Source organism: Convolutriloba macropyga, chromosome 4 (genome assembly GCF_964194025.1).
Source record: "Convolutriloba macropyga chromosome 4, txConMacr16.3, whole genome shotgun sequence".
NCBI lineage: Eukaryota > Metazoa > Xenacoelomorpha > Acoela > Convolutidae > Convolutriloba > Convolutriloba macropyga.
This window is the reverse complement of record NC_134471.1, coordinates 30,933,053-30,960,853: the sequence shown is the minus strand read 5'-3', so window position 1 is coordinate 30,960,853 and position 27,801 is coordinate 30,933,053. Positions and strand designations below refer to the sequence as shown.

The 27,801-nt window shown below is 35.9% G+C and overlaps 1 protein-coding gene across 2 annotated transcripts in view; it reads right to left on the bottom strand.

Annotated features, from left to right (window-relative positions):
* LOC142338385 (uncharacterized) overlaps positions 1-27,801 on the bottom strand; it is a 117,354-nt gene that overhangs the window by 47,925 nt on the left and 41,628 nt on the right. For both annotated transcript variants that reach the window (XM_075388122.1, XM_075388123.1), the window contains exons 3-7: positions 27,625-27,762; positions 23,923-24,105; positions 20,418-20,512; positions 3,580-3,794; positions 1,145-1,315 (exon numbers count right to left, since the gene is read on the bottom strand). In XM_075388122.1, coding sequence (XP_075244237.1) covers positions 1,145-1,315; positions 3,580-3,794; positions 20,418-20,512; positions 23,923-24,105; positions 27,625-27,762 — 802 coding nt within the window. The remainder of the gene's footprint in view (positions 1-1,144; positions 1,316-3,579; positions 3,795-20,417; positions 20,513-23,922; positions 24,106-27,624; positions 27,763-27,801) is intronic.

Below are 27,801 nucleotides of genomic sequence, written 5' to 3'. Positions count from 1 at the left end.
CCGTTTTTTGTCACTGCTTGTTGGTGCATGCAATTCTGTCCCAACAGGATTTTGATTTTGGATTTTTCATTATGTAATGTTAATTGTGCTAATACTGGTTTACAGGAGGATGGGAGTACTAATGGGTGGGGGGGTGGGCTTGCGAAAACGGAAAAAAATCCTGGGGATGAAGAAACGGAAAAAAATCCCTTGTATAAATTGACAAAGGTATTGGTTGGATAGGTCAAGACTCCTGGCGAAAATCAAATCCATAGATGTCCCAAGAACTGCTGGGCTTTCTTTTTTCTTTAACTTGAATCCAGCGTTTCCACAGATTGTCCAACCATCGAATCTTGTCTCATATTGTTTTTGCAAGAATGGGATCATCATCGGTGATGGGACAATTGGCTAGGGACAATTGGCCCTTTTTTATATCAAACAGAAAAATCTGAAAACAGCGAACTTCAGAAATTGTTTTGTTCCTATAGTGCTTTGGAAAAAAAGATCCCTTTGTCTGCGAAAGTGATTCTCCTTTCATCAATCGGAAGAAAATTCCTATTTTGTTTTTTTAATCGGTTAAAATTACTTCCGCAAAGCTTCAGACTGAACTTGCACAGTGCTTGTTTTAAATTGGTTACGTGACTCTGCAGAAGTCACTTCGAAATTCAGACATTATATCTCGAACCGCTTCACCGTTCTCGATAAACGCCAGAAGTTCTCAGTGACTTCAAGCAGAGTCACGTAACCATTACAAAACCAAGAGAAGGCCAATAAAAGCCCCAGCTATTGCTGCGCGGCTATTAACAAGAACCACTGAACACAACAGTCAAATTCCACCACGTGAAAAATAATTTGCTTTCAAAAACCTAAAATTTGTCCAAATACCAACTTCTCACTCCAATTTAAAGGTACTTGGGAAAAAATCACGCTATAAACCTACTCGCGTTTTGCACCCTTTGCTATTGCAGCGTGACTAAATTCACCACTCTAGTTTGACTTCTCGCGGACGCAAAAAAGCCCAAAAAAGAGTGATCAGATCGTAAAAAAAGACGACAGCACAACAATACAATCCAAATACTTTGGATTGTAAAAAATAATAGGAGCGCAATAATAGAAGCTGAGAAGCTGAGGGCGGCTAATAATAAACAATTTTTATTTGGCTCACAATGCCGGGGTTTTGGTCATGAGGCTCTTCCATGAAGTCTCTCTGTTCCTTGCCGGTAGGTATGTCCTGTCTGTAGTAGTAGGGTTGGTTAGACGGGTACTTGGCAGATGGCTTGGGACCCGCATCCCACTCGTATATGTAGTCAACTTTGATGTTCTTGTGCAGCATACCCTGCGATCACAGCATAAGTCTATGCTTTGTTTTTTTTCCATGTTGTTGGGGACTAAATGATTCAACATTTTCTGTATGATTTTGCTCAAATATCTACCCTTACGTTTCTCCATTCCTGATTTTTCCGCTCAATTAGCAACTTTATTGTTTTTCCGGCCTTTGTGTTGCAATGAAGAAATTGCTAAGTTCAACAACTGGCATATTAAATGGGAGTTTTTTTACCTGACATCTTTATTCCGACAAGTTAGTTGCTACTGTTTAAGTAATGCGATTGAACTTTTTTTTAATTGTTTAGTCTTTAATTGGAGAACATTGATTGACTTCGCTGTCAACCTCGGCCTTGCTCTTAAGGCGACAATGCTTCAAAATTTCAATTTAAAAAATTTCAATGGGTTTAAGTGGGTTGCGGATCAAATTTTAAAAACCCCTTTTCATACTATGACTTTATTTATCTTAAACACTTTCGGTGAATCGCCTGCTTAAATACTAGTGAGCCGTAAGTCAGGTTCTAAAAAACTTAATGACCTCCGGGTCTTAACTGTTTATCCCGTTTCTGAGGAGTAAATTCGAAAGAAAAAACGGTCAAAGTAAGTAGTACCAAAAATTGAATTAAAACGTAGCTGGAAAATACCGAAAACAAATCAAAGGGTCGCACAATTTTTTGTATAAACCCAATTTATATTAGCAAAATAAAAACATAGCTGGCCGACTGCCAGAAAATAGCCGCAATAGCTTCGTAGACCTGCAGTCTATTAAAAAAGTTAAAAGACAGACAAAAAATTCGTCTATTCATTGAAGGCTGATATGTTATATTTTGATTAAAAATCTGCAAAAGTTTTTGCTGCCTCTATTAGCTGCTCTCGTATAAAATTCATTTAGAGTGACACACGCCCATTTGAGCTTATGTTTTTGAGTTAAAGTAAACAAAAGTCAATTTCAAAGTGAGGAATTCATTTTTGAGAGTGAGGCAAGTCAAGTGTGGCCGAAAATTTAATCACGTGAATGAACAAAAAAACTCGCTCCACTAAGAGCGAAAAATGACGTCACACACGCACTTCAGTTGAAATTGCATGAACGAATGAACAAAAGCAGATTTGAAGTGCTTGTGACGTCATATGGTCGTAACAAAAATCGCGGCGGCGAATTAAAAAAAAAACAAGAGAAGGCCAATAGTAGCCCCCGCTATCACTGTGCGGCTATTAAAAACGACAAAGGAATTAAATACACTTACCCGGCAGATTGCCGGATAATGGCCGCCGCTGATTCCAATAAAAATGATTGGGATTGAAAGAATAGAAGTTATTGAAAAAAAAAGATTTTTGTACAAAAATCTTTTTATGTCCAATTTTTTTATGGCAATTCGTAGTTGAGCAAACTTCTGTTTCTTATAGAGAGGCTACAGGGGCTACTATCAATACCAATAAGCATTAGAGATGGTAACTAAGACTTATAGGAACGACGTTCAAATAGCGAGCATCTAAAATTGGGCTTCATGCGTTTATCCCGTTTCTAATTCTGACTTGAATTTTTATACGGACTCTGTTCATTTTGAATTGTTTTGCTGAGTAACTGATGTTCAAAATCACTTTTTAGCAGAATCAGAGAAGAGAGAAACTAGTCTAGAGAAGTCAAAAAGATTTCACGCAAAATGTGGGGGGTGGGGGGTGTAATTAGGTGGGGGATAAGTGTTAGGGAGTGGTGCTGCTATAGCTATTGGGAGGGAGGGGGAGGGTAAGTAGGTGGATATATGTAGGTGGGGAGAGTTTAAGCAGGTGGGGCATGAAGAAGGTTGGGGCAAAAAGGGGGTGCAGGTTGGTGGTGGGGGTAAGTAGGTGGGTTGGTTAGGTGGAGCAGGCAGGTGGGTGAGTCAGGTGGGCTGGCAGGTAGATAGGGGAGCTTGGTGTGGGAGCTTAAATCAAAATGTTCAATTCATGAACAAACTTTCAGCTAAAAAAAACCATAGAATACCAACACTCGTCTTCTAGTCATAAAAATTTGTCGAAAACCAGTAATCCTGGTTGATTCGTAAAAAACTTTATAAAACCAGTACTCCTCAGATTGAGTGGTAAAAAGACCGACAGGACTAAATAATTGCGATTAACTTTGTTTGAGGGCAATTAATAAGGGTTTTTGAATTTCAACGTTCTTGTGGAGTTGTTGAGCTTTGATATTCTGAACTTTTATGATCAATTTCTGACAATTTTAAGCTTTTGGCGGGGATTAAGGCGTGGTCACTAGTTTCACTTTCTACCACCGCAACTTACATATAAACTGTGTGTATCTTCTCTGGGCAGAGTGATGATGAGTTGGGTGCAATGTCCGTAGAGGAAAGTGACAGTGGCCATGAGAAACACAGTCATCTGCATCACCACGTAGAAGAACTTTGTTCCCTCCCCAGTCTCCCACTCCGCCTTTATAGCCTGCTGCCTCTGTTGCAGCGCCTTCTCCATACTAACACCACTACCCACTATTGACATGCCTACAATCACTATTTGACATACTTGCGTAACATAATTGCAATTACAGCAATAACTGAAATTTCTTGGGACAATGAATCCCTTTAAGAACGACTCAAAGTATAGAAGAATAGAGGCGGCGATAAGATTCTCGATCACTTGAGGCAAAATGCTTTTAGGGCTGTGATGGAAGTCAAGACAACTTCCTTCGCTTTGGTCAAAAAAACACCAATGAACAAAGAGACAACCAATACACATCACCTTGGATTTTTTAAAAAATGAACCACCACCTACAGGGCCCAAAAGTAATTGCCACAAATTTTGTCAAGGAACAAGAAGAACTCAAAACTTTCGATATTGTTATAGCTATTTATCTTTGATTTTTTTATTGAAAAATAAATTCAATTTCATCACAACTTCAACTGTTGAAATTGAGAATTGAAATAAGACATAAAACTCCCCTGTAACAATGCTAAGAAAATGGATTGTGCGGTTTCTAGCTTTAAATTCAAAATCAATCCACAAAGATTCCATGGTACTTTTATTTTCCTTTGAAGAGATATTCAAATTTTCAAACAACAATGAGCAACGCCTATTATTTCTGGACTGATTTTTTATTCCATCAGGTTTCGTCCATTATCGGTAAATATTTTGCAGCTGTATAAATTTTGGAAAACTAAGTTTACAATTACAGCAAATGTATGTATATCTAGCCGCCAGAAAAAAAAGATAACAACACAGACGCACGATTTGAAACGTGGCAGCCAGACCTTTTTTTCTTCGCATTTCTTGGTCGTGATTTAAAGTTTACGTTTTTGTTAAGCATCACCCAGGTCGAGGTGGCCAGACCGAAGTGACCCCTGACGATCTTCGAGCGCACACATGTTCCCGGTGCGATTTACATTGTCTGGAAATGCTTTGAGCGCACTTTAGTCTGGACAACTGTCTGGAACTTGTCTGGACAATGGTAGGATACTTGTCTGATCAGAGGTCACTTCGGTCTGGGACATTACGATGCAGAGGTATACCCCAAAATTTCCGCCTTAGTAAAATTGGCTCGAAAATTAGATACATACAATGAACGAAATTAGATGACATCCTTTGTATCTTACTTTTCGCAAAAGGGGTTCCCCCAATTTTGCGAAATAAAAGAACATTCGGTGCAAACAGTACGTAACAAATCTTGTACTACGTTTCCGCTCAATTTAGGTATCTATTATTCGCATTCAAAGTATCTCTAATCCGCAATTGAGCCTAATTAAATGCGCGCAATTTGAGCATGCAAAAGTGGTTTAGACTTTGGAATAAACGATGAAGATTTTATTGAAGCCTTTAAAGCTTTAAATTGATTTAAATAACAACTTTAAAGACAAAAAATTCCCGGACTGTTTCAGCGTCTGGTCATCTGGTCACTTGTTCGCCGAGCATAACATCAAATGGTCACACAAAACCAATCCAACTTCAATACTTATTGACAGTGAATGACAATTCTGTAATCAGTATTTCTGTATCAAAAAACTACCAATACTGTTTAATGGCTTATTGTCTTAATGTTATAAACTGCCATGGATTGTGTATTTATGAATTTATTATTTGTGTGATTTATTTATAGAGCAGAGAGAGAGAGAGAGAGAGAGAGAGAAAGAGAGATAGGGAGAGAGAGAGAGAGAGAGAGAGTGCGCGCAGAATGGAGGGATTCTTCAATGGAGGGATTTTTCGGAAAAAAATTCGACAAACTCCAAATTCGACGGAGGAACTTTTTACTTTTCACACGGATGCAGTGTGTCTAAACTAATAGTAAATATAGCTCAGTAAACTCTTCAGAGGAAAATAATTTTAGAGGAGGAGATAGAGCGCGAACAAAATGGAGGGATTTTTCGGAAAAAAAAACAAAATTCGACAAACTCCAACTTCAATGGAGGAATTTTTCACTTTTCACACGGATGCAGTGTGTCTTAACTAATAGTAAATATAGCTAAGCAAATTCTTCATAGGAAAATAATTTTAGAGGAGAGAAAGAGCGCGAACAAAATGGAGGGATTTTACGGAAAAAATTAAAATTCGACAAACTCCAACATCGACGGAGGAACTTTCACTTTTGACACGTATGCAATGTGTCTAAACTAAGAGTAAAATTAGCTCAGTAAGTTTGTCCGAGGAAAATAATTTTAGAGGAAGAGAGAGAGAGAGTGCGAGAACAAAATGGAGGGATTTTTCAGAAAAAAAAAACAAAATTCGACAAACTCCTCCTTCAACGGAGGATTTTTCACTTTTCACACGGATGCAGTGTGTCTAAACTAATAGTAAAAATAGAGAAAAATATTTTTAGAGGAAGAGAGAGAAAGAGCGAACAAAATGGAGGGAGTTTTCTGAAAGAAATAATAGGCATGTAAACTTGTAAATAGACCCAAAAACAAGAATGTCGTTTTGCTACTACTTTTTTGAAGATCAAACTTGAGGCAAACTTCGGAAGTAATGTTAGAGGGGATCTGCAAGGGTACCTTGTTTTTTATGGCCCTTGTGTTTAATCGTCTCCCTCTCTAACCTACTCAACCACCCGCACCTACAAACCTGTAAAGGGACGCTTTAAAAGTGAGAATAACTCACAATCATGTCTTTGGGGTTCGCTTAAATGACAGGACATTGCCTCATTTTTCAAACGCTTACGGTACCAGTTCACATGTAAAATGGTTTTTAACAACTTGCGGGTCTTTCGTATTTGTGAGCAAACTTAATCCAAGATAAAGGGGTTCGTTGATAAGGTAACAGTACTCTATAAATCTGTAGATGGACGCAACCTGTAAATGAGTCCAAATTTAATAGACACCTGAAAATGGCGGCATAAAGAGTTAACTAAAACAGACGCAGAATTGAGGGATTTTCCGGAGGAAAATTGATTGATTGTTCCTGACACCTGAAAACCCGTAATTAGACGCAAAAAAATTGAGTACTGTATTTAACAACTTCATTGGAAAGAACTCATTAAAATTGAACAATTTCAATTGAAAGGCACTCGTTAAATCAAATTTAGCAAGAAGAAAGAGGTAATCAATTCATAGTTGATTTTTTACCGAAATTTACCTCTGTGCAATCTTACCTTGTTAATGGTCACTGGTCAAATCTCAAAACCGAACGTGGTGTCTTCCGTATTGAAAGCAGCTTTAATTCTTAATGAATTAAGGTAAAAGATTCGTTACACTACTTTCTTTGCGTTGCAAAATCTTCAACATGGCAAGTACATGCTTCTCAGTATAGTCAGCAGTTAGATAATTTCTCATTTTTATTTGCAGACTGGTAATAAACACGCCAGCTCAATTCATGGTTCCTTTTAACAAAAGTAGTAATAAAGCTTTAATAATCACTTTTATGCTCAAAGCGCATTAAATTAGGTTTAATTGCGGATTATATGCGATATCGAGCTACATTGCGTGCGAAAAATTGATACGTAAATTGAGCGGATGCATGATACAATTCGCGCCAAAAATAGGTTATTAAGTTTGTACTTGTATTTCGCGGCTAAAATTAGGACACTTATACAACACGGGATACGATATTCCCTTCCATTTTGCCAGTTTCTGCTAAAGTAGCTTTTTTCCGCAATATTTTACCACTTTCAATGTATTAACATAGCAAAAACGAACACGAGATACACACACCGGGCATATCTGCCCATGACGATTTGGGTATACCTCTGCATCGTAATGGACGGTCTCATCAAAGGTCACACTTGTCTGAGACGGTCTGATCAGAGACAATTTCGAGCGCGACCTCAACTTGGGCAATACTCAACCGGAAAGGCAATATTTGAGATACTGAATGAAACTTGATTGATTCTGGCATAGACGAAGGACTGATCGGATCTGTATTCTGGACTCTGGCATGGCACTATCACAAAAAGCATTCAACAAACTTACTACAGCAGAGGCATATGCTGTATACATGGAGCTACATCAACAATACAAAGACAGTGAGGCCACCAACAAGCAACTGCTGAATCAACAAGAGGTGCTCCACAGTATCCTGGACCAGCAGAAAGCTATCTTCAAGTGTATCGTGGACAAGCCTGATGTAGTGGTACCCTCTACAGCCGCCAACTGCAATGATGCTCCTGCACAAAACTTAAAGGTCAGGTCGTTTAAAACCAGACAAATTGCTAATACCACCACGAATTTGATACTGGGTTCAAGTATTGTTGCTAGAGTGAACCAAAACGAGCTGCCGCTAGATATGGAGATTATCCCGTATTCTGGTTCCACAATGGATGAGAAGACGACGATACTGCAAAAAAAACAAACTTTGCGCAACTGAAGACCATCATAATACAAGATGGTACCAATAGCCTTCTTAAGGAAACTAACAAATCCCCCGAAGAAATTGCAAACAATATCAAAGCGCTCATCTCTCAAATATATGAAAAGTTTAAGCTGCAAAAGATTTTCATTTGTGAAATCCCCCCTGGTGTTCAAAATCTTGATGACGAAAACCCTTTGTATGGTGTTAATGATAAGATTGATCAAGTTAATGTGCTATTAAATGATATGTTCACTTGTTCTGATGTATACTCTCTCATTCCCTTTAACCAAAAAGTGAAGTCTAATGGAAAATGGTCTAAGCAAAATCACAATGCTGTTCATTTTAATGACGAGACCGGCACCTTCTATTTGAAAAGCCTCCTGTTCTCCTATGTTGCCCCATTTACTAACCATATTCCTAGACCACGCAAAAGAGCTAATCAAGCTAATACTGGTGCGATATATGCGGATTCCCATAAACGAAAAGTGCTAAAGCCGCGTCCCAACTATGAGCCTAATTATCATTATAATTATAATTATAATAATACTTACGGGGCTAAAAAAAATAGAAACCACAATTTGAATAATGGTGGTTACTACGGTAACACCAAGCAAACATACACTTATGTCAGAGGCGCAAACAGGACCTGATCTTTCCTAAGTCTAATGCCATTCATCTGTAACTAAGTTTATTGATGTTATCCTATTCTCTCCTTGTTCGGGTTTTCTTATTATATCTTTTAATTTCAAATCTTAATTACAGAGTTAACAGCAACAGGTAATCACATTAGGTAAAAAACAAACCAGAAACGTCGCATATTTTCTCACACTCCTTATTTACATAATATACCATATAGCAAAGACACTACTACTATGTGGGGACGTGGAGACAAACCCCGGACCATCAGCAATCGGCTACATGGACCTTCAACATCAGGTTAGTCGTTCTCTTTCTTTACTCAACGCACAAATTTTTTCACGTCAACGCACAAAGTGCTAGGAAACAAAGAACACACTTAATGAAACTCATCCAAGACTTGACACTAAACACAATCTTTGGCATTACTGAAACATGATTGACACCGGAGGATGATGAAAAACTCTGGGACCCCGATCCATTGTATAGCTTTTTCAGAAATGATCGGAAGTGCAACACTAAGGGCGCTGGTGTTCTTTTAACAGTCCCAAAAATCCTGTCTCCTAAAGTGAGACCTGATCTGTGTACACTTTTTGAGCAAACGAGTTTTGAAAGCATGTGGGTTGAGTACTCACCCACTGGAAGTGGAACTAAAGCTGTTGCTGCGGTTTTATATAATCCCTCTAAAAGTCTAATGAACAGCATTCTGAATACACTCAACCGTTCCGTTGATATTGTTGCTGCTGAGGGTAAATCCCTAACCATCATAGGAGATTTCAACATAAATTATCTCAAAGAGTCTGGAAGAACCAATCTAAGCACTGTTATCAATCCTTATGTTCTTAAAGTCTGTAACACTTTTCTACCTACTAGAATTACTGATAATGGGTCGTCCATAATTGATTACATTGTCACCGACACTTCCTTTACTGATTCATTCGTATGTGATACAATAGTCAAATCAGATCATTTGGCTCAGTTGGTAATATCCCATTGCAATATTATACCATCTAAGGAAACTCTCCGAAAGATTATATTTGATAAGCGTTACTATTCTATACAAGAATTCTGCAAAAAACTCTCACAACAAAATTGGGGTTTTCTATGGACTCTTGCTGATCCAGAAAAACAACTGGAGTATTTCACTAATACTTTCGAAAGAGTCTTAAGACTTCACGCTCCTAAAAAAGCAGTCTTTGTTCGGACTGCACGAAAAAGTCTTTTAAAAGGCTGGTTTAATGACGAGTGCAAAGATGCCCTGCAAGAAAAGCAAGATGCTTTCAGAATATTTTCTGAAAACCAAAACGAAACAAACCGGAAACACTACCGGGAAAAAAAAGAAATCTTAGAAAAAATATTTCAATTAATGAAGCGAAAGTGAATAAAGATCTCCTACGACAATTGTCAACAGACAAGGACAGATGGAAGTTCATAAATGAACAAAGAAACTCGGCCCGTCCTAGCGTGAGTATTGATAGTCTTAGAAATTCATTCGGGGACGTTTTAACTGGTCCCATGTAAATTGCCGAACTACTCAACTATAAGTTTTCCAAGCTTGGCGAATACCTAGGCCGCAGCAGGAGTGCTCCACCAAACTTCAGAGAGACTGAACATGAGCAAGATTTTAATTGTTTTGGCTTTCAATCGTTTGCTGTACGCGAAGTAACCGATGAATTACTGCGACTTAGAAAAGACAAACCTCGTGGGCCATCTCCCATCCCACCTTGGGCATTGATTGACAGCGCTCATATTGTGGCACCCGTACTAACTTTGATTTTCAATAATGCTATAATGCAATGTAAGTTTCCCAAAGCCTTAAAGTTAGCAGATTTAACACCTGTTCACAAAAAGGGCGACCCCCAAAACCCAATGAATTATCGCCCCATATCCGTGACACCATCATTATTGAAACTAATTGAAAAACTGCTGTTCCGTCAGCTCAGTAAATATCTCAATGATAATAGTGTTTTATCCAAAACTCAGTTCGGTTTTAGAAAGTCCAGATCTACAAAAGATGCTCTGCTATACTTCACCGTATGTGTACGTCAAAACAAGGAGGCTAATGAAAGCGTCTTTTGCGCTGCACTAGACCTTTCAAAGGCATTTGATTCCATTTGCCACCGTCGCTTGCAAAGTAAGCTATTCTCTATTGGTTTTGACAAGTTTTCTTGTGCTTTAATACACGATTTCCTTAGAGACCGCTTACAAAGAGTTAAACTTAGTGGCATGAGCTCAAACTGGATCAGCGTTAAACAAGGTGTTCCGCAGGGAACCATCCTTGGTCCGGTCTTGTTTCTCATTTATGTCAATGAAATCAGAGATTTAAGAATCACCTCCAAAATAGTTCAATATGCCGATGATACACTTCTTTTCACATCCAATGCATATCCTTAAATGGCGAAGCAAGAACTTGAACACAGCTTAGGAAACTTAGTCCAATTTTTTGAATACAACCACCTTCAGCTCAAACCTAAGAAAACCGAATTCATAACTTTTTCCAAACCATCCTTAGCAAAAACAACCGAATTGATGACATTAGAATTATGCAACGAAAAAATTGAACCAAGTCACAGCATCAAATACCTAGGTGTACACTTAGACAAACACCTCAAGTATGATATACAAGTGAAACATACTAATACTCTCAAAAAATGGCGACAAGTATTAAAACTTTAGCCCAAATTCGTGGTAGTTTACCAAAGAAACAAGGCTGTTACTATATCGGTCTCTGGTAATCAGTCAACTAGAATATCCTATTCTTCTTTTAACAAGCCTTTCCAAAGAAGCGATATCTTCAATTGATCGGCAATTAAACTGGGGTATCAAAACTGCCTTCTTCAGAAAAAAGTTTGACCGGTCATCAGACCTGAAAAGAAAATACGATATACATTGCTTTGAAAATTTTCTTGCTTATTCGTGTATCAACTTTTTAGTTAAACTCATTAAAAATCAGCTGCCATCTTTCACTGACCTTTCGCTTCCCACTTTGGATCTTAAGCTTAATTGCCGCACTCTCAAGTTCTCCAAAGTAATCACTTTCAAAAGTCTATATATTATAAAATCCTACGGAAGCTTTGCGGCTAGTCTTTGGACTGAGCTTGATCGAACAACGAAACAGAAAGTTCTCAATTCAAAACAGAGCAGATATTCTCTAAAATAATTGTTACTGAAAACACAAACAGCAAATTGTTCTAAATCAGTCAATGATCACTGGTGGTCTTGTAAACTTTAATCTGCTATACAATATTTAGGTTTTTACTAACTTCTAGGTTTATCTTAAGTTCTTATTAAACCCGAACAAGGAACTTGAGTATATTACATTTGATTTCCTCAACTACTTTAAATGACCTTTTTTGTTCATCTCCCCATACACTTTCTGCCATAATAATGTAATGTTGGTCACATTTTTCTGGTACTTGTACCTGTATGATAGTAATTCAAGTGTCTTTTTTCTCTCTCTCATGTGTGTCCCTCTTGTGACGCAATGACCAAGATAGAAAATCGAACGGTTGAGTACCATCGCCAACCCTCTAACACTTCAGTCAGAAGTTGATTCCGCGGTTTTACCACAGCTTGAGTTTGAAACTTACTTTAAATATATTTAAATTTGAATTTAAGTATATTTAAATTTGAAAACTATTAAAAATATTACACATTTTTGAGTTGCTTATAGTGGAACAAGGCGGCTCGGTAATGTGCGATGGCACATAAGGTTCCGACCCGCCCATCCACATTTTTGGCATAATTGTCTACCAAATGAGGAACAGATAGAAAAACCCAAAAATTATTTTTTGCGAATCCCAAAAAAGCCCAAGTATTTTTCAAAAAAAATTGTGTATGAACGATAAGATAGCCTCCAAAGCAAACAACTCAGTGGAGGAAAAAATGAAGCATTAGATTGCTGTGATATGCCAATATTGGGAAAAAGAGTTGAGACGAACAGCAAAATCAAACAGCAACAACAACAAACATCAATTACATCAAAAATTTATGTCCGTTTTAGAAAACAAAATTTAATAACAAAGTCAGCATACCGTCAGATAAGCCTAAAGTTAAACAAAATAACTTATAAATCACCACAAAAGATATAGACCAGTCCAAAAAAGGTTCGGCAACGATTAGACAAAAAAGAACAAAGACAAAAAATTTAAAAAATTCGCTTATTTTTTTAAAACAATTAACTTAAAAGTAATGAAAACATTTAAAATTCAAGTAAATTATCCCAAAGGTTTACGATTACCAATGCTTCTATAGAAGGTCATTAGGTGCTTTCCTTATAATATAGAAGTATGTAGATAATGTAGTATGTAGCCATTTATTAGTGAAAAGGTGACAAGTAGACAAAAAAGAGAAAAGGGCAAAAGTATGTAACAATTTTGATTTTTTTTTCGAAACAAAATTATATCCAAAGTCAGGAAAGACTTTATTGCCAAAATGAAATATTTAAATAAGGTCGTTTATTCATAAAAAAGAAGCCTTTGAGACCTGCAATTATCCAGAATATGTCTCGCGTCTACAAAAAGAACGTCAAATATGACAAAAATCAAATTAATTTAATTTTTTTGTGAAAAACCGGTGTCGAAGTCAGTAAGGACATAACGCATTCTTTTAAAAAAAAGTCATTGGGACATCAATCCTTTTTGACACCCATAATGTCATACTTGACGTGTAATCAAAGGAGATTAGGTAACAAAAAGAAAGATAAAAACAAACAAAAATTCTATTGAAACTTGCCAGAAAACGCTGTCGAATCCGTCAAGCCATATTTTGGCCCTCAAAAAATATTCGATTGCGCCTTCTTCAAACACCGATAAAATAGTATGTGGCCATTTATTAGTGAGACTAGTTAACAAGTAGACAAAAAAGAGAAATGGGCAAAAGTATGTAATAATTTTGATTTTTTTTTCGAAAGAAAATTATATCCAAAGTCATGAAAGACATAAATTACAATATGACACATTTAAATAGGGTCGTTTATTCATCGAAAGGAAACTTTTGAGACCTGCAATTATCCAGAATCTGTCTCGCGTCTACAAAAAGAACGCAAAATAAGACAAAAATCAAATTATTTTACTTTTTTTGTGAAAAACCGGTGTCGAAGTCAGTAAGGTCATAACGCATTCTTTAAAAAAACAGACTTTGGGACATTAATTCCTTTTGACACCTTCCCTTCCCTTAACACCCATAATGTCATAGTTGACTGTAACTGTAATTAAAGGAGTTTGGTTAAAAAAGAAAAATAAAAAGAACATACTTGCAACGTTAAAAAGTTTTTTTTTAAGTTTTGGAAAACGATTGTTTTCAAAGTCATGAAAGCCTTCAGCTATCTATTATTATCAGAATTTGGGCTCATCTCTTCTTTCATGAAAAGCCAGTGAAACATATCATTTTACAGGAAGTTTCATACGACCGCAACGACAAAGTAAAAATGACAGTTAAAGACAAAATTTAAAAAAATTCAAATAATTTGTTCAAGAAAGAAGTGTCGAGGCCGTTAAAGCGATTATCTATATCTTTCAGGATTTAAATATATTCAATGGTGGTTTATTTTGAACGCTAATAATGTGATATGAGAACTAGAAATAATGTGATATTGTGACTAGAAATAATGTGATAATGTGATAATGTGATAATGTGACTAGAAAACGTGAAAAAACATGACTAGAAAATGCAAATATTTAAAAACAAAAAAAATTTGAGATCTAGAAGTTTCAAAACCAGAAAGAACAACTTCAGGCTTAAAACCACAATCGATAATAAAATTTAATTCAGTAGAATGAAGAAGCATTCTTCATTTGCTGACACTAACCTACAAGTTGACCAAATTAAAAAAAATAGAGGAAACGTTCATTAAGCCATTATTTCTTTAAAAATCAATTATTTTTAAAAGTCGAAACGGTCAAAAACATTCAAGTAAATAACTAAATGCATTAGCTTGTAGCTGCTTAGGAAGCCAATTGGACTTATCACTCCTGAGATTTAATTTGATATGTTCTGTTCTTTATTACTAAAAAAAGGTCTTTTTTTAAAAAAAGGCCGACTGATTACAATCCGAATTCTTTTTGGATGGTAGCAGTCCAAGATTGGCCCAAAACTAGCCCTGTTAATGCTTATTGTCCGTTAGGAACAATTGATTTTCGAAAGTTGTAGATAGAGATTATTTGTTAGTTGAAAACTCAAAAATAAATTCTGCATTTTTGGTAATCAACGACTAAAGTTAGCAAAAAACGGCAACTTTTGATTACAGAGCATTCGCTGCGGAAGTTGAAGTAGGAATAGCCCCCTTCTGAGTCTACAAAGATTGTATTAGTGTTGTTTGCGGGTATACTTTCGGCAAATTTAATCAAAATGGACTAAAGTAGCTCATTTCGTGCTGTTTTTGATGAAAAAGGCTGATTTTTGAAATATTTATCCAGAGTTTTTGACCAAAAAAATTAAATCAGAATAATCAACAAAGCTTGTTTGTCTTTAAAAATGAAATCAACGACACTATTCTTAAAAATTTTAACAAATTTCAGCAAAATTGAGGAAAAATTAGGCAAAAATTTCGGAAAATGTGAATATAAACATCTTGAATTCACTCTACTTTTCTCAGAAGTTTAAACCTCGATAACTCCCTGTAGAAAACGAAAATTAAAAAAATCTTTTCAATTCCATATTCTACGCTGGACGAGCTTTCTAATGATACACCTCTCTACGATGAATATATCGATCGGCGAAAATTGACTGAACAAAAAAAAACCCATTTGAGTATATAGTTCCTCCCCCCTCAAGAGGGTCGGAACAAAAAAGGATGATCTCAAAAAAAGTATGAACCATTGCATATATTTCTCAAATTAACACAAACTGTTCAACACGCGGAAAACAAATAATGATTAAATCGCCTTCGTTCAAAACAAAACTATCAACTGCTCATATCAGCAAAGAAAATGTTGAATCTAAACAATTTTGTTACCTTTTAACAACTTGAGGAAATTGACCTTGATACCGGAAGATCAACGCTCATCAGGCTTTGTGCCACAATGTGAAGCCCACTTTAAAAACTAACCTTCATGGCAAAATTTGAAATTTGTGTGTTCAATTTTTTTGTAAATAAAAAAGAATTCATTCCTTTTTGAATTATAAACTTGATCCCGGCCATAATAAACAGACTCAAATAACTTGCGAAAATTAATCGGTCATTTAAAAAGTTTGCTTTCAAACTAAAAGGAACCCATTGTTCATTAATTCCCAGAAAAAAAATTAATAGATGTGACAATCGTCTCGCGTCACAATAGATAAACCGACTAATGTTGGGCGAATTGCTCTCAAACGACCAACGAGCGGTTGACTTCATCAGTAGCTAGTGAGGATAGCTTTAGATCAATTGAAGGGGCGTACGGTGATCGCAGCGGGGCTGCACCGCAGCGAGGGTGCAAAAGAATATTGGGTGGACTGATGTAATGAGTTATTTTTAAGAACCGGCCTTCACACCATAAGTATAAGTCTCCAATACAGTTTCTGTTAATCGCATACTTGAGGACTGGTGGGCTGAAGGGCTCTTAAGAGAATTTAGGGCAACCTCGGCGCCACCTCTTACTCCCGTTTCTGAAGACGAAAGTCAAAGGCGTCGGACAAAAAATCGGCCAAGCGAATAACAGGAGACAAACAGGATTAATATATTTGCTAAAATTGCTTTTGAGAGCAATCGACAATGGTTTCCTAAAAAGTGTCTTGTTAAGTCATTTATGATGAAAAACATTTCTACTATAACTCATTGGTAATGAGGATCACTGATGATGACATTGCGCCAGATAACATCAGCTGAAGTGCAGCATCAAGAAAGAGAGAGAGAGAGCAAGTGTGTGTGTGTGTGTGTGTGTGAGAGAGAGAGAGAGTAATAAAACGTGAACGGAAAAAAGAAGCAAAGAAACCCTAACCGACTGGGAGAAAAAGAGAGATAAGAACATTTTCTATGATGATGTCTGAATCTGCAGCTTCTAGTTTTCTAGCATTGTTAGTCAATAAATCATAAAGAAAAAACATGAAAAAGGCAAAATTAAAAGAAAAGTTGTCAACTTCGCAGTAAAAGAATGCTCAAAACCATTTTTGTCTCAAAATTCTGTCAAGTAATCCATCGCTGGGACATAAAAAGTTTCTTTGGCCAGTAATGGTCGTTAAACTCTAAAATGGTTGTTAAACTCGCTAAAAAAGTATTGAAAAATTTTGAACACAATTGCAAATTTTAACAACATCTTGCTAAAATTCAAGATATTAATATCTTAAGAACCATTTCGTTGTCTCAAGTGACTATAAAAAACCCTTGTTTCAAGCCTGAAGTAATTTCACTGGCACATAAAGATCCATACACATGGAACATGAAAAAAATTTTGAAAAAATTTTGATATTTTTCAAAAAATTACTAAAACTGGAGGCATTAAAAATATTGAATACCGTCCACTTAAGACAAGAAACTATACAGCAGCTCACTATCAAATCTTGGAGGAGGTCCCAGTGTCCCTGGTGCCGGAAAAAATTCATTCATGAAAAAACATTTTATATTGCAAACATATTGCAAACAAAATTGCGTAAATTCGTTAAATTAAAATCTTGAAAAACATTTCAATACATCTAAATAAACTATGCAGTAACAAATTATCGAATCTAATAGCAAATTTTGTGGCCCTTGAGGCTATAGAAACCTAAAGAGTGACAAAGAAATTTAAAAAAAAAAAACTTGAAAAGTTGCAAAATTTATGAAATACTATTGCTAGAAATGGTAAATTAAAAAGGTGAAAATTATTCCATGATCAACAAAAACTTTTTTGCGATAATTTGTTTTCAAACTTAAACCGAGGTTGTCTGACCCTTGAGGCTCAAGAAACCAGAAAAATGACCATTAATGTCAAAAAATTGAGAAAAAATTGCAAAAATTATCAAAAATAATAAAATTCATTATGTTAAGATTTTGCAAGACATTCCACTACATCTAGAAAACATACAGTAACCTATTTTCAAACAATAGAACTGGTTTTTTTTGGTTCTCGAGGCTGTTAAGAGCTAAAAAACGACAAAAATTTCCAAAAAAAAACTTGAATAAGTTAAAATTTTATCAAAAAAGTTGCTAAAGTTTGTGACAATAAAAAGTTGAAAAACTATTTCATGGCCAGTAAAAATTTTGTCAATAAGATTTTATCAAACCCATAAGGTCTTTTTTGGTACTTGGGTCCTGAAAAACCTGAATAAACAAAAAATAAATGTCAAAAAAATTAAGAAAATTGATTTTTTTTTTCCAAAAAAGTGCTAAATTTCGTAATAATAAAACGTTGAAACCAGTTCATTACCACTAGAACCTTTGCATCAGCCTAGTTTCAATATCTGGAGGAGGTTATTGACACCTAGGGCTGAAAAAATTTTAAAAAAAGTCAAAAATTTTCAAAGAGCGTGAAAAAATTGTAAAATAGTTTAAAATTGCGTGTTTTTAGCAAGCTGTTGTTCGCGAATAGCTAGAAATGGGCAGGGCAGGGGGATCGAGGTCTTATGGGGGATTGGGGCAACAGTGTGGTGGGGGTGGGGGTAACAGCGTGTGCGGGGTAGGGGCAATAGGGGGGTCAACAGTGGAGAGGTCTTCAACCTCTAAGAACCACCCTTCACACGATTAGTATAATTCTATAAGTCTCCAAAACAATTTGAGCTGAAATAGGGCTCAAAAGCTCTAACAGCATCTAATGCCAGCTGGGCGCTACCTGTTAATCCCGAATTTGAGGACGAAAAGTTAAAGGCGTCAGACGAAAAATCGGTCAAGCGAAAAATTGCATAAAAAAGACAGACAGAACTAATTTAATTGATAGAAGCTTCGTTTGAGAGCAATTAAAAACTGCGAGTTCAATTTTGGCGAAGCTCCAACATTTTCAGAGACAAATGATGAGTAAAATTTTGAGAACTTTTAAAATTTTTAGCATTTTAGTGTCATAAACCAACGAAAACGTGGAAGGGTCCCCATCCGTGCCAAACATTTGGCTTTTGGATTGGTCACTACCCCCTTTCAGAAAATACAGAAACTCAAAGCAAAATTTTAAGTCGTTGAAATTTTTATGGAATCTGTTGGAATATATATCATTTTTGAGCCTTAAAAGGCAGGATCTTGTCAATATAGTTCAAGTATAATGAATAACAGTTTTCTAAATGGGAAAACAGAGATCTCTGTAAATCTTAAGAATCCGTCAGTCGAGATCTAAACATGTAAAAGTACAATCTTTGACTAAAATTTTCAATTCAAAAAATACAGAAATTCAAAGCAAAATTTTAACTCGTTGAAATTTTTATGGAATCTGTTGGAATATATATCATTTTTGAGCCTTACAAGGCAGGATCTCGTCAATATAGTTCATGTATTATGAATAACAGTTTTCTAAATGGGAAAACAGAGATCTGTGTAAATCTTAAGAATCCGTCAGTCAAGATCTAAACATGTAAAAGTACAATCTTTGACTAAAATTTTCAATGAAAAGGCCACCCGCGACCAAGAATGACTATGAATAGACTTTTTCTTAAATTAACGAAATTTTTGACTTTAGCAAAACTTAAAAAAATGTTCAACCTAGTCGGTTTATTGAACAAGCCTAAACCGACTGCCGTCTGATGAATTGCGCTCAAATGACAGGCGAGGGGGGCAATTTAATTATGGGGTGCTGTTTATAAACTTTTATGGGTGAAAAAACTCTGACCGCCTAGGACTTTGAACCCGCGCGCTTCAGGATAGCAGCAACCGCTCGCAATCTCTGTCATATTAGCATCAAACAATCAGCGCAATTGAGATCATTGCAAAACGAAGAAGTGAAGTGTTAAAAGTGATTTGAGCAGTCAAAGTGTGTTCTAGAACAAAAGCACAAAAACAGTCATGCAAAAATTTAAAAATTTTGCGTAAAACAGACGCTTACATGTTTACAATAATTTATTGACCTTTTAGGAGCATTTTGACCAATAATTGAGCTTAAAGAGGAACATTTATCTATGTATGTTTTAATTCACGGTCTCTTCCGTGTCTTTTGAAAAAAATTATTTGCACTGTAAAGCATGATTATTAAAACACTCACGTGCACATTTTAAAATGCCGAAAATCTGCAGTGCCAGAAGTTAAAATTCCAGAAGTTCCTACTTAGCCAGAAGTTGACTTCCGTTGCCTTCCGTCATTTTAAAGAGTGCGCATTTCGTGTTTTACGCACGGTTAAGTGACTCTGCACAAATCACTTCGAAATTCTGACTTCATATCTCGAACCGCCAGTTCTCGATAAACGCCAGAAGTTCTCAGTGACGTCAAGCAGAGTCACGTAACCATTACTTAAATTAAGTGCATGGTTTTTAAAGGTGTGGCAGGTTTCAACTGATGAGATTGTTTGTCATCTAACAGAACCCTCTTAATAGATCTCAATTAAAATTTGCACAACTATTAAAAGCTAATTACTTCAACTTCACTGACATGATTCACTTTTAAGAAACTCCAAATAGGTGCAATTATAGCTGCCCAATCTGATCTCGTTTCGTTGCAACTATATACAATATTGACAAAAGAAATGGTTAAATTTCAAAACATGTGTTCAATTGGGCTTTCTCTTTTGGAAGACATCATTACTCTGATTATCCTGCGACTATTCCGTTCGTCTGTCATGATTCAACTTGATTTAGTGTTTTCAAAATAAGGGAAGGGGCATATCACTATCAAATGAAGCCAGCCTTACGTCGATAGGAGGGACGCAGGTACGCTTTGAGTGTAAAGGCTGTCAGCACCAACATCATACAGGTACCTCTCGTTATCCAGATCAGTCGATTCAATCTAAATTTCAGAGTTAAACATAATTTGAATATTTTCACGTGATATATGTTTTCTATTTAATCCAGATATTGATTCAAGATCACTAAAGTTAGGTTAGATAACCCGAGATAAGTTTGACTATGGAGAAAGATGGGAGCAGAGAAAAGCCATATTCATTGTTGTAGACGGTAAATTTTCGAGTCAAATAAAATTATTAAACAATTTGCCATTTTATATCAGTATTCGCTCCATTATCCCCTTGGAAACAAAAAAGGACAAAGTGAAAAAACCAAGCACGCAAGAAATGAATTTTCCAATTATCAACAACCTCATAAGAAGGCTACTACCAAATTTCAAACCCCTGATTACCCTAAATATACCATAAAGGACGCATAAGTTCGTGGGAATCTATAACGGGAACGCTTGGGAAAAAGAGTTTCCTATTAATCAAAAGTTCTTCTTTTTATATCAGAAAATTATGCATCCTGGGCACATTCAGTGAACATTCAGGTGACTTGTAAATCTCAAGAGTGTTTACAAGTAGAGCAATGACCTTGAGTTTACGCAGTTTATCTGGACGAGAAATCAAATTGGCCAGAAACAAAATAATGCATAAAAACATAGCTGGTAAAATGCTAGAAGACTCATAATTGGATTTTCGGAAAAAATCTTTAACTACAACCAACAAATTTCTAAAATGCCTACTATTGCTGTTAAAAAATATCCGTATAAAAAATAAAAGTACATTGGAAGTATGGTAAGTGGGGGTATATGAGAAGAATATGGCAATGTGGTTGGGTTAGTGGAGCCATGGCAGCTATTAAGAGCTCATAAACTCCGAAACTGATCTTATGATCTTAATTAATAACAACGGCTGCCAAACATCTTATTGAGAAATTCATGCAAAAGAAATTGCTGAGTCTATTTTTAATTGGGTTGCTCAGGAAATAGGGTTGCTGAGGCTATTTTTCATTGGGGCAAGGTTAGATGAAGGGGTAGGTGCAGTTCAGGGATCGACGTAGCTGAGGGAATGCGGTGGAAAGGGGTTAATTAGGGACAAAGCAGAGAGAAGGATTTTATAATGAGGGAGGGGGTGGCCGAGGTGGGTCGGCCGGAGCATACAGGACTGTTAGTAACTCAAAGTGTTAGAAAAAGAACTTTTTATCTTCAAAAATACCATCGGAATACACGAAGTTGGGGGATAGTAATAGCTTGGGGTATCCAGGTAGTTTAACAATGTAGCTATTGATAATTAAATAACTCTTTTCTTGAAAAGCTAACAACCTCAAAATTTCCATAGGAAAACCATTTCTTTAAACCGGCTTAGGGGGACAAATACTAAGAACCGGCTTTCTGATATCAGTAGCGTTGCAAAGAACCAATGTCAATTTGGTTCACTAGCAGAATATATCAGCAAATTTGTAACTCCTGTTTTTTACAAGAATTGTTGGCATATTGCTCCAAAACGTAACAAAAACGGTTAAAAGCCCTATGGGAATTTTTTGTGTTTCTGTGGGGTTGACAAAAATTTCTGATTTTCCTTCTGTTTCAGAGCTAATTCATAAAAGCATTTTCAGTTTTCCTCGGATTCAGAAAAGTTCAGAGAGCCCTGTTTTGAATTTTGCTCTGCTTCAGCTGAATCAATGCAGAAACTATTCTGAAAACCTGCTGAATCAGTATTGAAGGTTAGTGTTACTCCATTACATAGCTAAAACCACATCGTATTGAGTATATATACTCGGCATGATCGCTGTTTTCCGCACATATTTATTAAGATCAGGAAAGTAAGCGAGTGCGGAAAAAAACGCTGACACGCTCAAACGCTGGTATATACGTCGGTAGTTTTGGCATTCTAAGTGTGCGTAAAATAGTGACAAGTAATTGATTCCTATCCTTTGAAATCTTTGCCGACTCTAATCTAGTCCTTTGATTTGGGGGGATTAGTCACCAATTTATGCATTGCTACTGTCACTAAAATTCACATCAAGGATTTAGCAAATTATGTTTCGATTTATTCACATTTTGTCTGAAATGTTTGCTTTGTCACTGCTTTCAGCAAATGTGGTTTTCAAAACGGAATGTCTGGAAATGTTTTGAATCAGTTCTGATACTGACCGAATGTTAGGTATGGGGTGGGTCCACCCCAGCGGACAAAACGAGGGGGTACTTTGGAGGTACTTCGTAAATAGATAAACATACCCGGCAGATTGCCGGAAAATAGCCGCCGTTGATTCCAATAAGCATGATTGGGATTGAACGAATAGAATACATTGAAAAAAAAAGATTTTTGTACAAAAATATTTTTTAAGTCCGATTTATTTTGAATGCATTTCGTAGTTGAACATACTTCTGTTTCTTAGAGAGAGGCTACAGGGGCTACTATCAACACCAATAAGCATTAGAGGTGGTAACTAAGACTTATAGGAACGACGTTCAAATAGCGGGCATCTAAAATTGGGCTTTATGGGTTTATCCCGTTTCTATTTCTGACTTCAATTTTTTCTACCGACTCTGTTCATTTTGAATTGCTTTGCTTAGCAACTGATGTTCAAATTCACTTTTAGCAGAATGAGAGAAGAGAGAAACTAGCCTAGAGAAGTCAAAAAGATTTCACGCAAAATGTCGAAAAAGCCGCAAAATGGGTAAAGCGAAAAAAAGTTCGACGAAGTAAAAAAAAATACGAGCGCAATAATAGCCGGCTGAGAAGATGAGGGCGGCTATTAAAAATTAACGTCATAGACTAAGCGCTTCAACTGTATGTAGTAAAAACCGCAGAACACCATTAGTTATTCCTCTTCATGTCAAAAACACCTGTTGAAAACCAGTATTCCGCACAATGGATAAAGTGGATATACAGTTGTCTAAATTGCGATAAGATTGACGTAAGTTATGGAAACATTCGCATATAGAAATGAGTTCAGCTTCACCTTATCTTAAGGTATTTATTTTACACGAAGATTGTTGTAACCATTCCCTCCGCAAGAGTGTAAATTTTGCGACATTTTTATACCCTCAACTAGCAATTGATGCCGTCAACAGAAACAGATCATATCATAGATCTAAACCAAATATTTCCAATAATTTCCAATAAAAGCAATAATATTTTGGCGCTATACTACGCTCTTCAAGCCGTTGCAAGACCAACACGACTAAAATAATTGATATGAATTTGTTTCAACTTTGGTATGGCATCATAGACGATCCTTGCATAATTACTCCGAATGTCATCTCGAGTTGACAGCATTCATTAGTATATTTTTTCACTACGAAGAAAACGACTGAGTAAAAAATTTATGCCGGAATAATGTTCCCCAGCCATCCCCTATCAAAATTAATTAGCGGATTTTAATCATGCGGATAATATTAATTCAAACTTAAACAAATGAGTTAATTTGAGACGCAACTAAATTGAGACTAAGAAGTAACATAACCTTGGCTCAAACTCCTCGACTGTAATGAAGGCTCGCTGATGGGCTCCAAAGAAGAATGTGCACTTGCTGAAGACGAAGAGAGCGTAGGCTATGTATAACATGTTCATAATTGCAAAGTACTGCGTCTTTCGCTCACATGTTCTCGCCACAAAGTTATCAAAACGTTCTTCTGGTGTCCTCTTCCTAGCAACAATATCTGTGATTCATGCTATGAAAATTAGTTGCACGTCAACATAGCTGCACAATTCTTCAAATGTTTTAAACAGAGTTTTTAGTCGCAGAGCTCGGCCAAAATTTATTCGAACTTGAAGCAAATTTTTGAGAGAAACACTCTAAAACTCTCGTGTGAAATCACACGATTCTTCCTCGTGTGATGAAAAAAATAGACTATTTTTCCTGTGAATTTTCAATTTTTAAGGGATTATTTTTCTATTCAATTTTTTTCTGCGAGCTGTTTTTTAGTTTTTCTCTTGAAAAGTCATAAAATCAATACGAATCTGATAAAATTTACAAAAGTTTAGTCTGGTTAAAATGTGGAAACCCAAGTTACGTCACCTGAGGTTAGATTCGACCATTTTTATCTTAGTCTATATAGCGTATGGGGTATAGAAGCTTTCCCAGTCAAAAAAAAATAATTCAAAATTTTTGCCCGGACGTTTTATTGTTCCGATCCCACTTGTGGGGGGAGGAATTATATGCTCAAATAGGTTTTTTGTTCAGACAATTTTGGCCGACCGATATTTTATTAGCAGAGAAATGTGGGTGGTATCATTAAAATACTCGTCCAGCGTAGAACTCTTGTGTGAGCACGGCATATCTGGCATGATTTTGTTCACTTTTAGCGTAATTTTTGTTCAAATTAAGATTCGTCCTCGAAAAATATTAATTCAAAATTACATTTCATGCTTCAAAATGAAACAATTTTGTGTTGCCAATAGACGAAAGACGATAAGAGACTAGTTTTGGTCTCATATCAAAGTTTAATATCAAAAAAATTCTAATTCAATTTGAGGGCTGCTTTTCAGAAAACCCTTCATATTTCATTTTGTTTTATTTAGTCGCTTAGAGAAAAATCACTTTTCTTATCGAGCTTCCATTAATTGCAAACCTCATTAACAGTCAAATGATCAGTCACTCAATGAACAAAAAACTCTTTTTTGAGATTTTACTGATTTTACTTCTGGAGTCTTTTGGCATATACTCATTAACTAAAAGTGCTATGAACTTCCTAATGAGTTTCAGGTAACACTATCTAATACTTTAAGTTGACATGTTAAGGCTGTTAAAGTTTCAAAAATCTTTTTTTGCAATTTCTATTGAACATTAAGCAATCTTAAACCTAATCTGGTGAACTGTAGGTCAGTCTCAGTAATGACAGGACCCCCAGCTTTTCTACTACAATCAATAATTATCTAGTTAGTGGTCTAATCTTTAAGTTTTATGACTTCGAAGCCACGAGTTTTCACATTTCTTCTTTAATTTTTGGATACTTTTCTCGTAATTTTGGCTCCTTTTGAAATGTTATCAATTTATCCTAATATTGACAGTTTTTGGCTCAGAGAAGACGTTCAATGGATCATAGATAAAATTCTCAGAGAATAATTTATGATTAAAATGGCTGCGACACTTCCTTCTCTCATTTTTCTACCGAAATTTTACCCTGTAATTGTTGATGATTTCAAAGTCATTAGACTTATTGTGATGTCGTGTTGATGACATATGAATAACAAACATCCTTGTCTTCCCATCGAGGCATATTTTAGCGTTTTTAGTTGACTTCCGTTTAAAGCTATTGAATTCAATGGCGTTGATACTACAGTTTTCTCAGAAAATCCGTGGTTTCAATATATTTACTCATATTTGCTAATTTTTCGAAGTCCTATTGTTAAAAAAAGAAAAACACTATTGCTGTTGGAAAAACCAATTGAAAAAAAAAATTACTGAAAAGTTCATTTTTGACTGGCTGAAAACCTTTTCGTGCTTTGCTGTTTTTGTATTTGCTGCATTTGCCTGACTTTTTTATTCTTTATGTAGCCGCAAAATGCTGACCAGTCTCATAAGCTAATTGACGATTGACTGAATCATATTACTGTGAATTTTGCCTAGTTATTTCTTCTTTTTGTCGACTTGCTACCTAGTCTCAATAATGAGAATTCCCATCTTCTGTGTAGTTAGAAATGTAACTTTTTGTAGTTAAGGTTTTATCCGACTGCTTTTTGACGTTGTCACTAGATGTTTTTAAACTTAGATATTGAAATTTCGCCTTGAATTTTTTGTTTTTGCTGATTTTTTTGTTTGTTTTTTTCTCGTAGTCTTTTTAATGGCAGCTCTCGTGAGCGCTGTAATGAAGCATGATATTATGTTATTCAACTAGTAGTTTGGTTGTGTGACGATTTTTTTCAAACTCAAACATCTATTTCTGGCTATCTCTTATTTGGTTGACAATTAAGTCAAAAATATAGATGAGCCCGGGTCGAAACATCATGTGCAAACGCATATTAACGAGCATCCTTGTTGGTCATGTTCGCTTTATTTTGATCAACTGACCTAACTTCAAGTCTATATCAATCTTGAGCAAGCCGAAACTGAAGTAGTTTCTCGTGTTCAAGTACAAGGCAAATTTAAATACTTGTGTAGCAATTGTGCCAAATGTTGTCCCTGGCGTGGACAACACTTGCAAGTTTATTCTCCAGTCAAAAGAAATTTTTCAAATATAATTGGGTAAAAACTTCGAATTTTGAAAACTCTCTCTGATTGTTTTTCGTTTCCCCAATCGTTTTTGAAGACATCCCTGCATTTTTCAAATTCCCATGGCCATTTTGACATTTCGAAAAGTTTGACCTACTAAGTCATTGAATGCAAAAATATTGCTTTCCTACTGTATATCGTCGGCCCAGAACTCCATTTTCTTTGAGCTAAAACTAAGACGCTCCTACAAAATTCTACTTCAATCCGAAACAAAAATAATAGCCCCAGCCATCGCCGTCGGGCTATTAAAAACCATAAAAATCTGCAATTTCGGTCCAAATTTGTCAATTTCTAGATTCCCGTCGTGAATTTTCTGGTTTCGGCGTGTATTTACTGGTTTTGGTGGGTTTTTTGCTAATCTTAATACGTTTCTTGCAACGTTTTAAGATTGTAAGTAATCGTGATGCTCAAAAATTGCATCGCCCAAAATTTCAATTTTTTTTTCATCCGAAATTTTCACATTTTATCATGATTATGCTATGAACATCATGGGAATCATAACCAAGAATGCGCGGTTTTTTTTCAGAGTATCTATGCGAATAGACTGCACATAATGAGGTAGCAAAATACTCTTAGGATAGACTGACACAGTTATGGGCCGAAGATATACAATTGGATTACAATGTCTCAGTACTGGTTTACTATGGCACTAGGGTTCGGGTGAGCCAAGACTTTGATTAATAGTGACAAGCGCAAAAAGTGACATGATCATAGTTTTGAATGACATAAGAAATGCAGAAAGACTTTCCCAGTATAGGTATTAGATCAGAGGCATTTCAACCAAATTCTTACGGTACTTTAAAAATATTGTTTTAAAAAGTTACTTTAAAAGTTTCGATAATCTTCCAATAATTTTCAACGAAAAGTCAATCTCAAAAAATTTATAAGAATTGACAACGAAGATTCGTATAGGATCTTACAAGATTAAAATTTGACTTCTACTCAGGTACCTACATGTTCTCCACTTTGCGAGTTCCCACAAGTAGTGACTCATTCAGCGTATGTTGAAAACTGGGCCTGTTTGCCATTCGCTCATTGAGGCCCTCCTGGTCATCCAATGCAGCCAATAGATGGGCCGGGTCGATTGATTTCCTTTATAATAAAAATTTAGAAATAAAAGCAAAAATATTG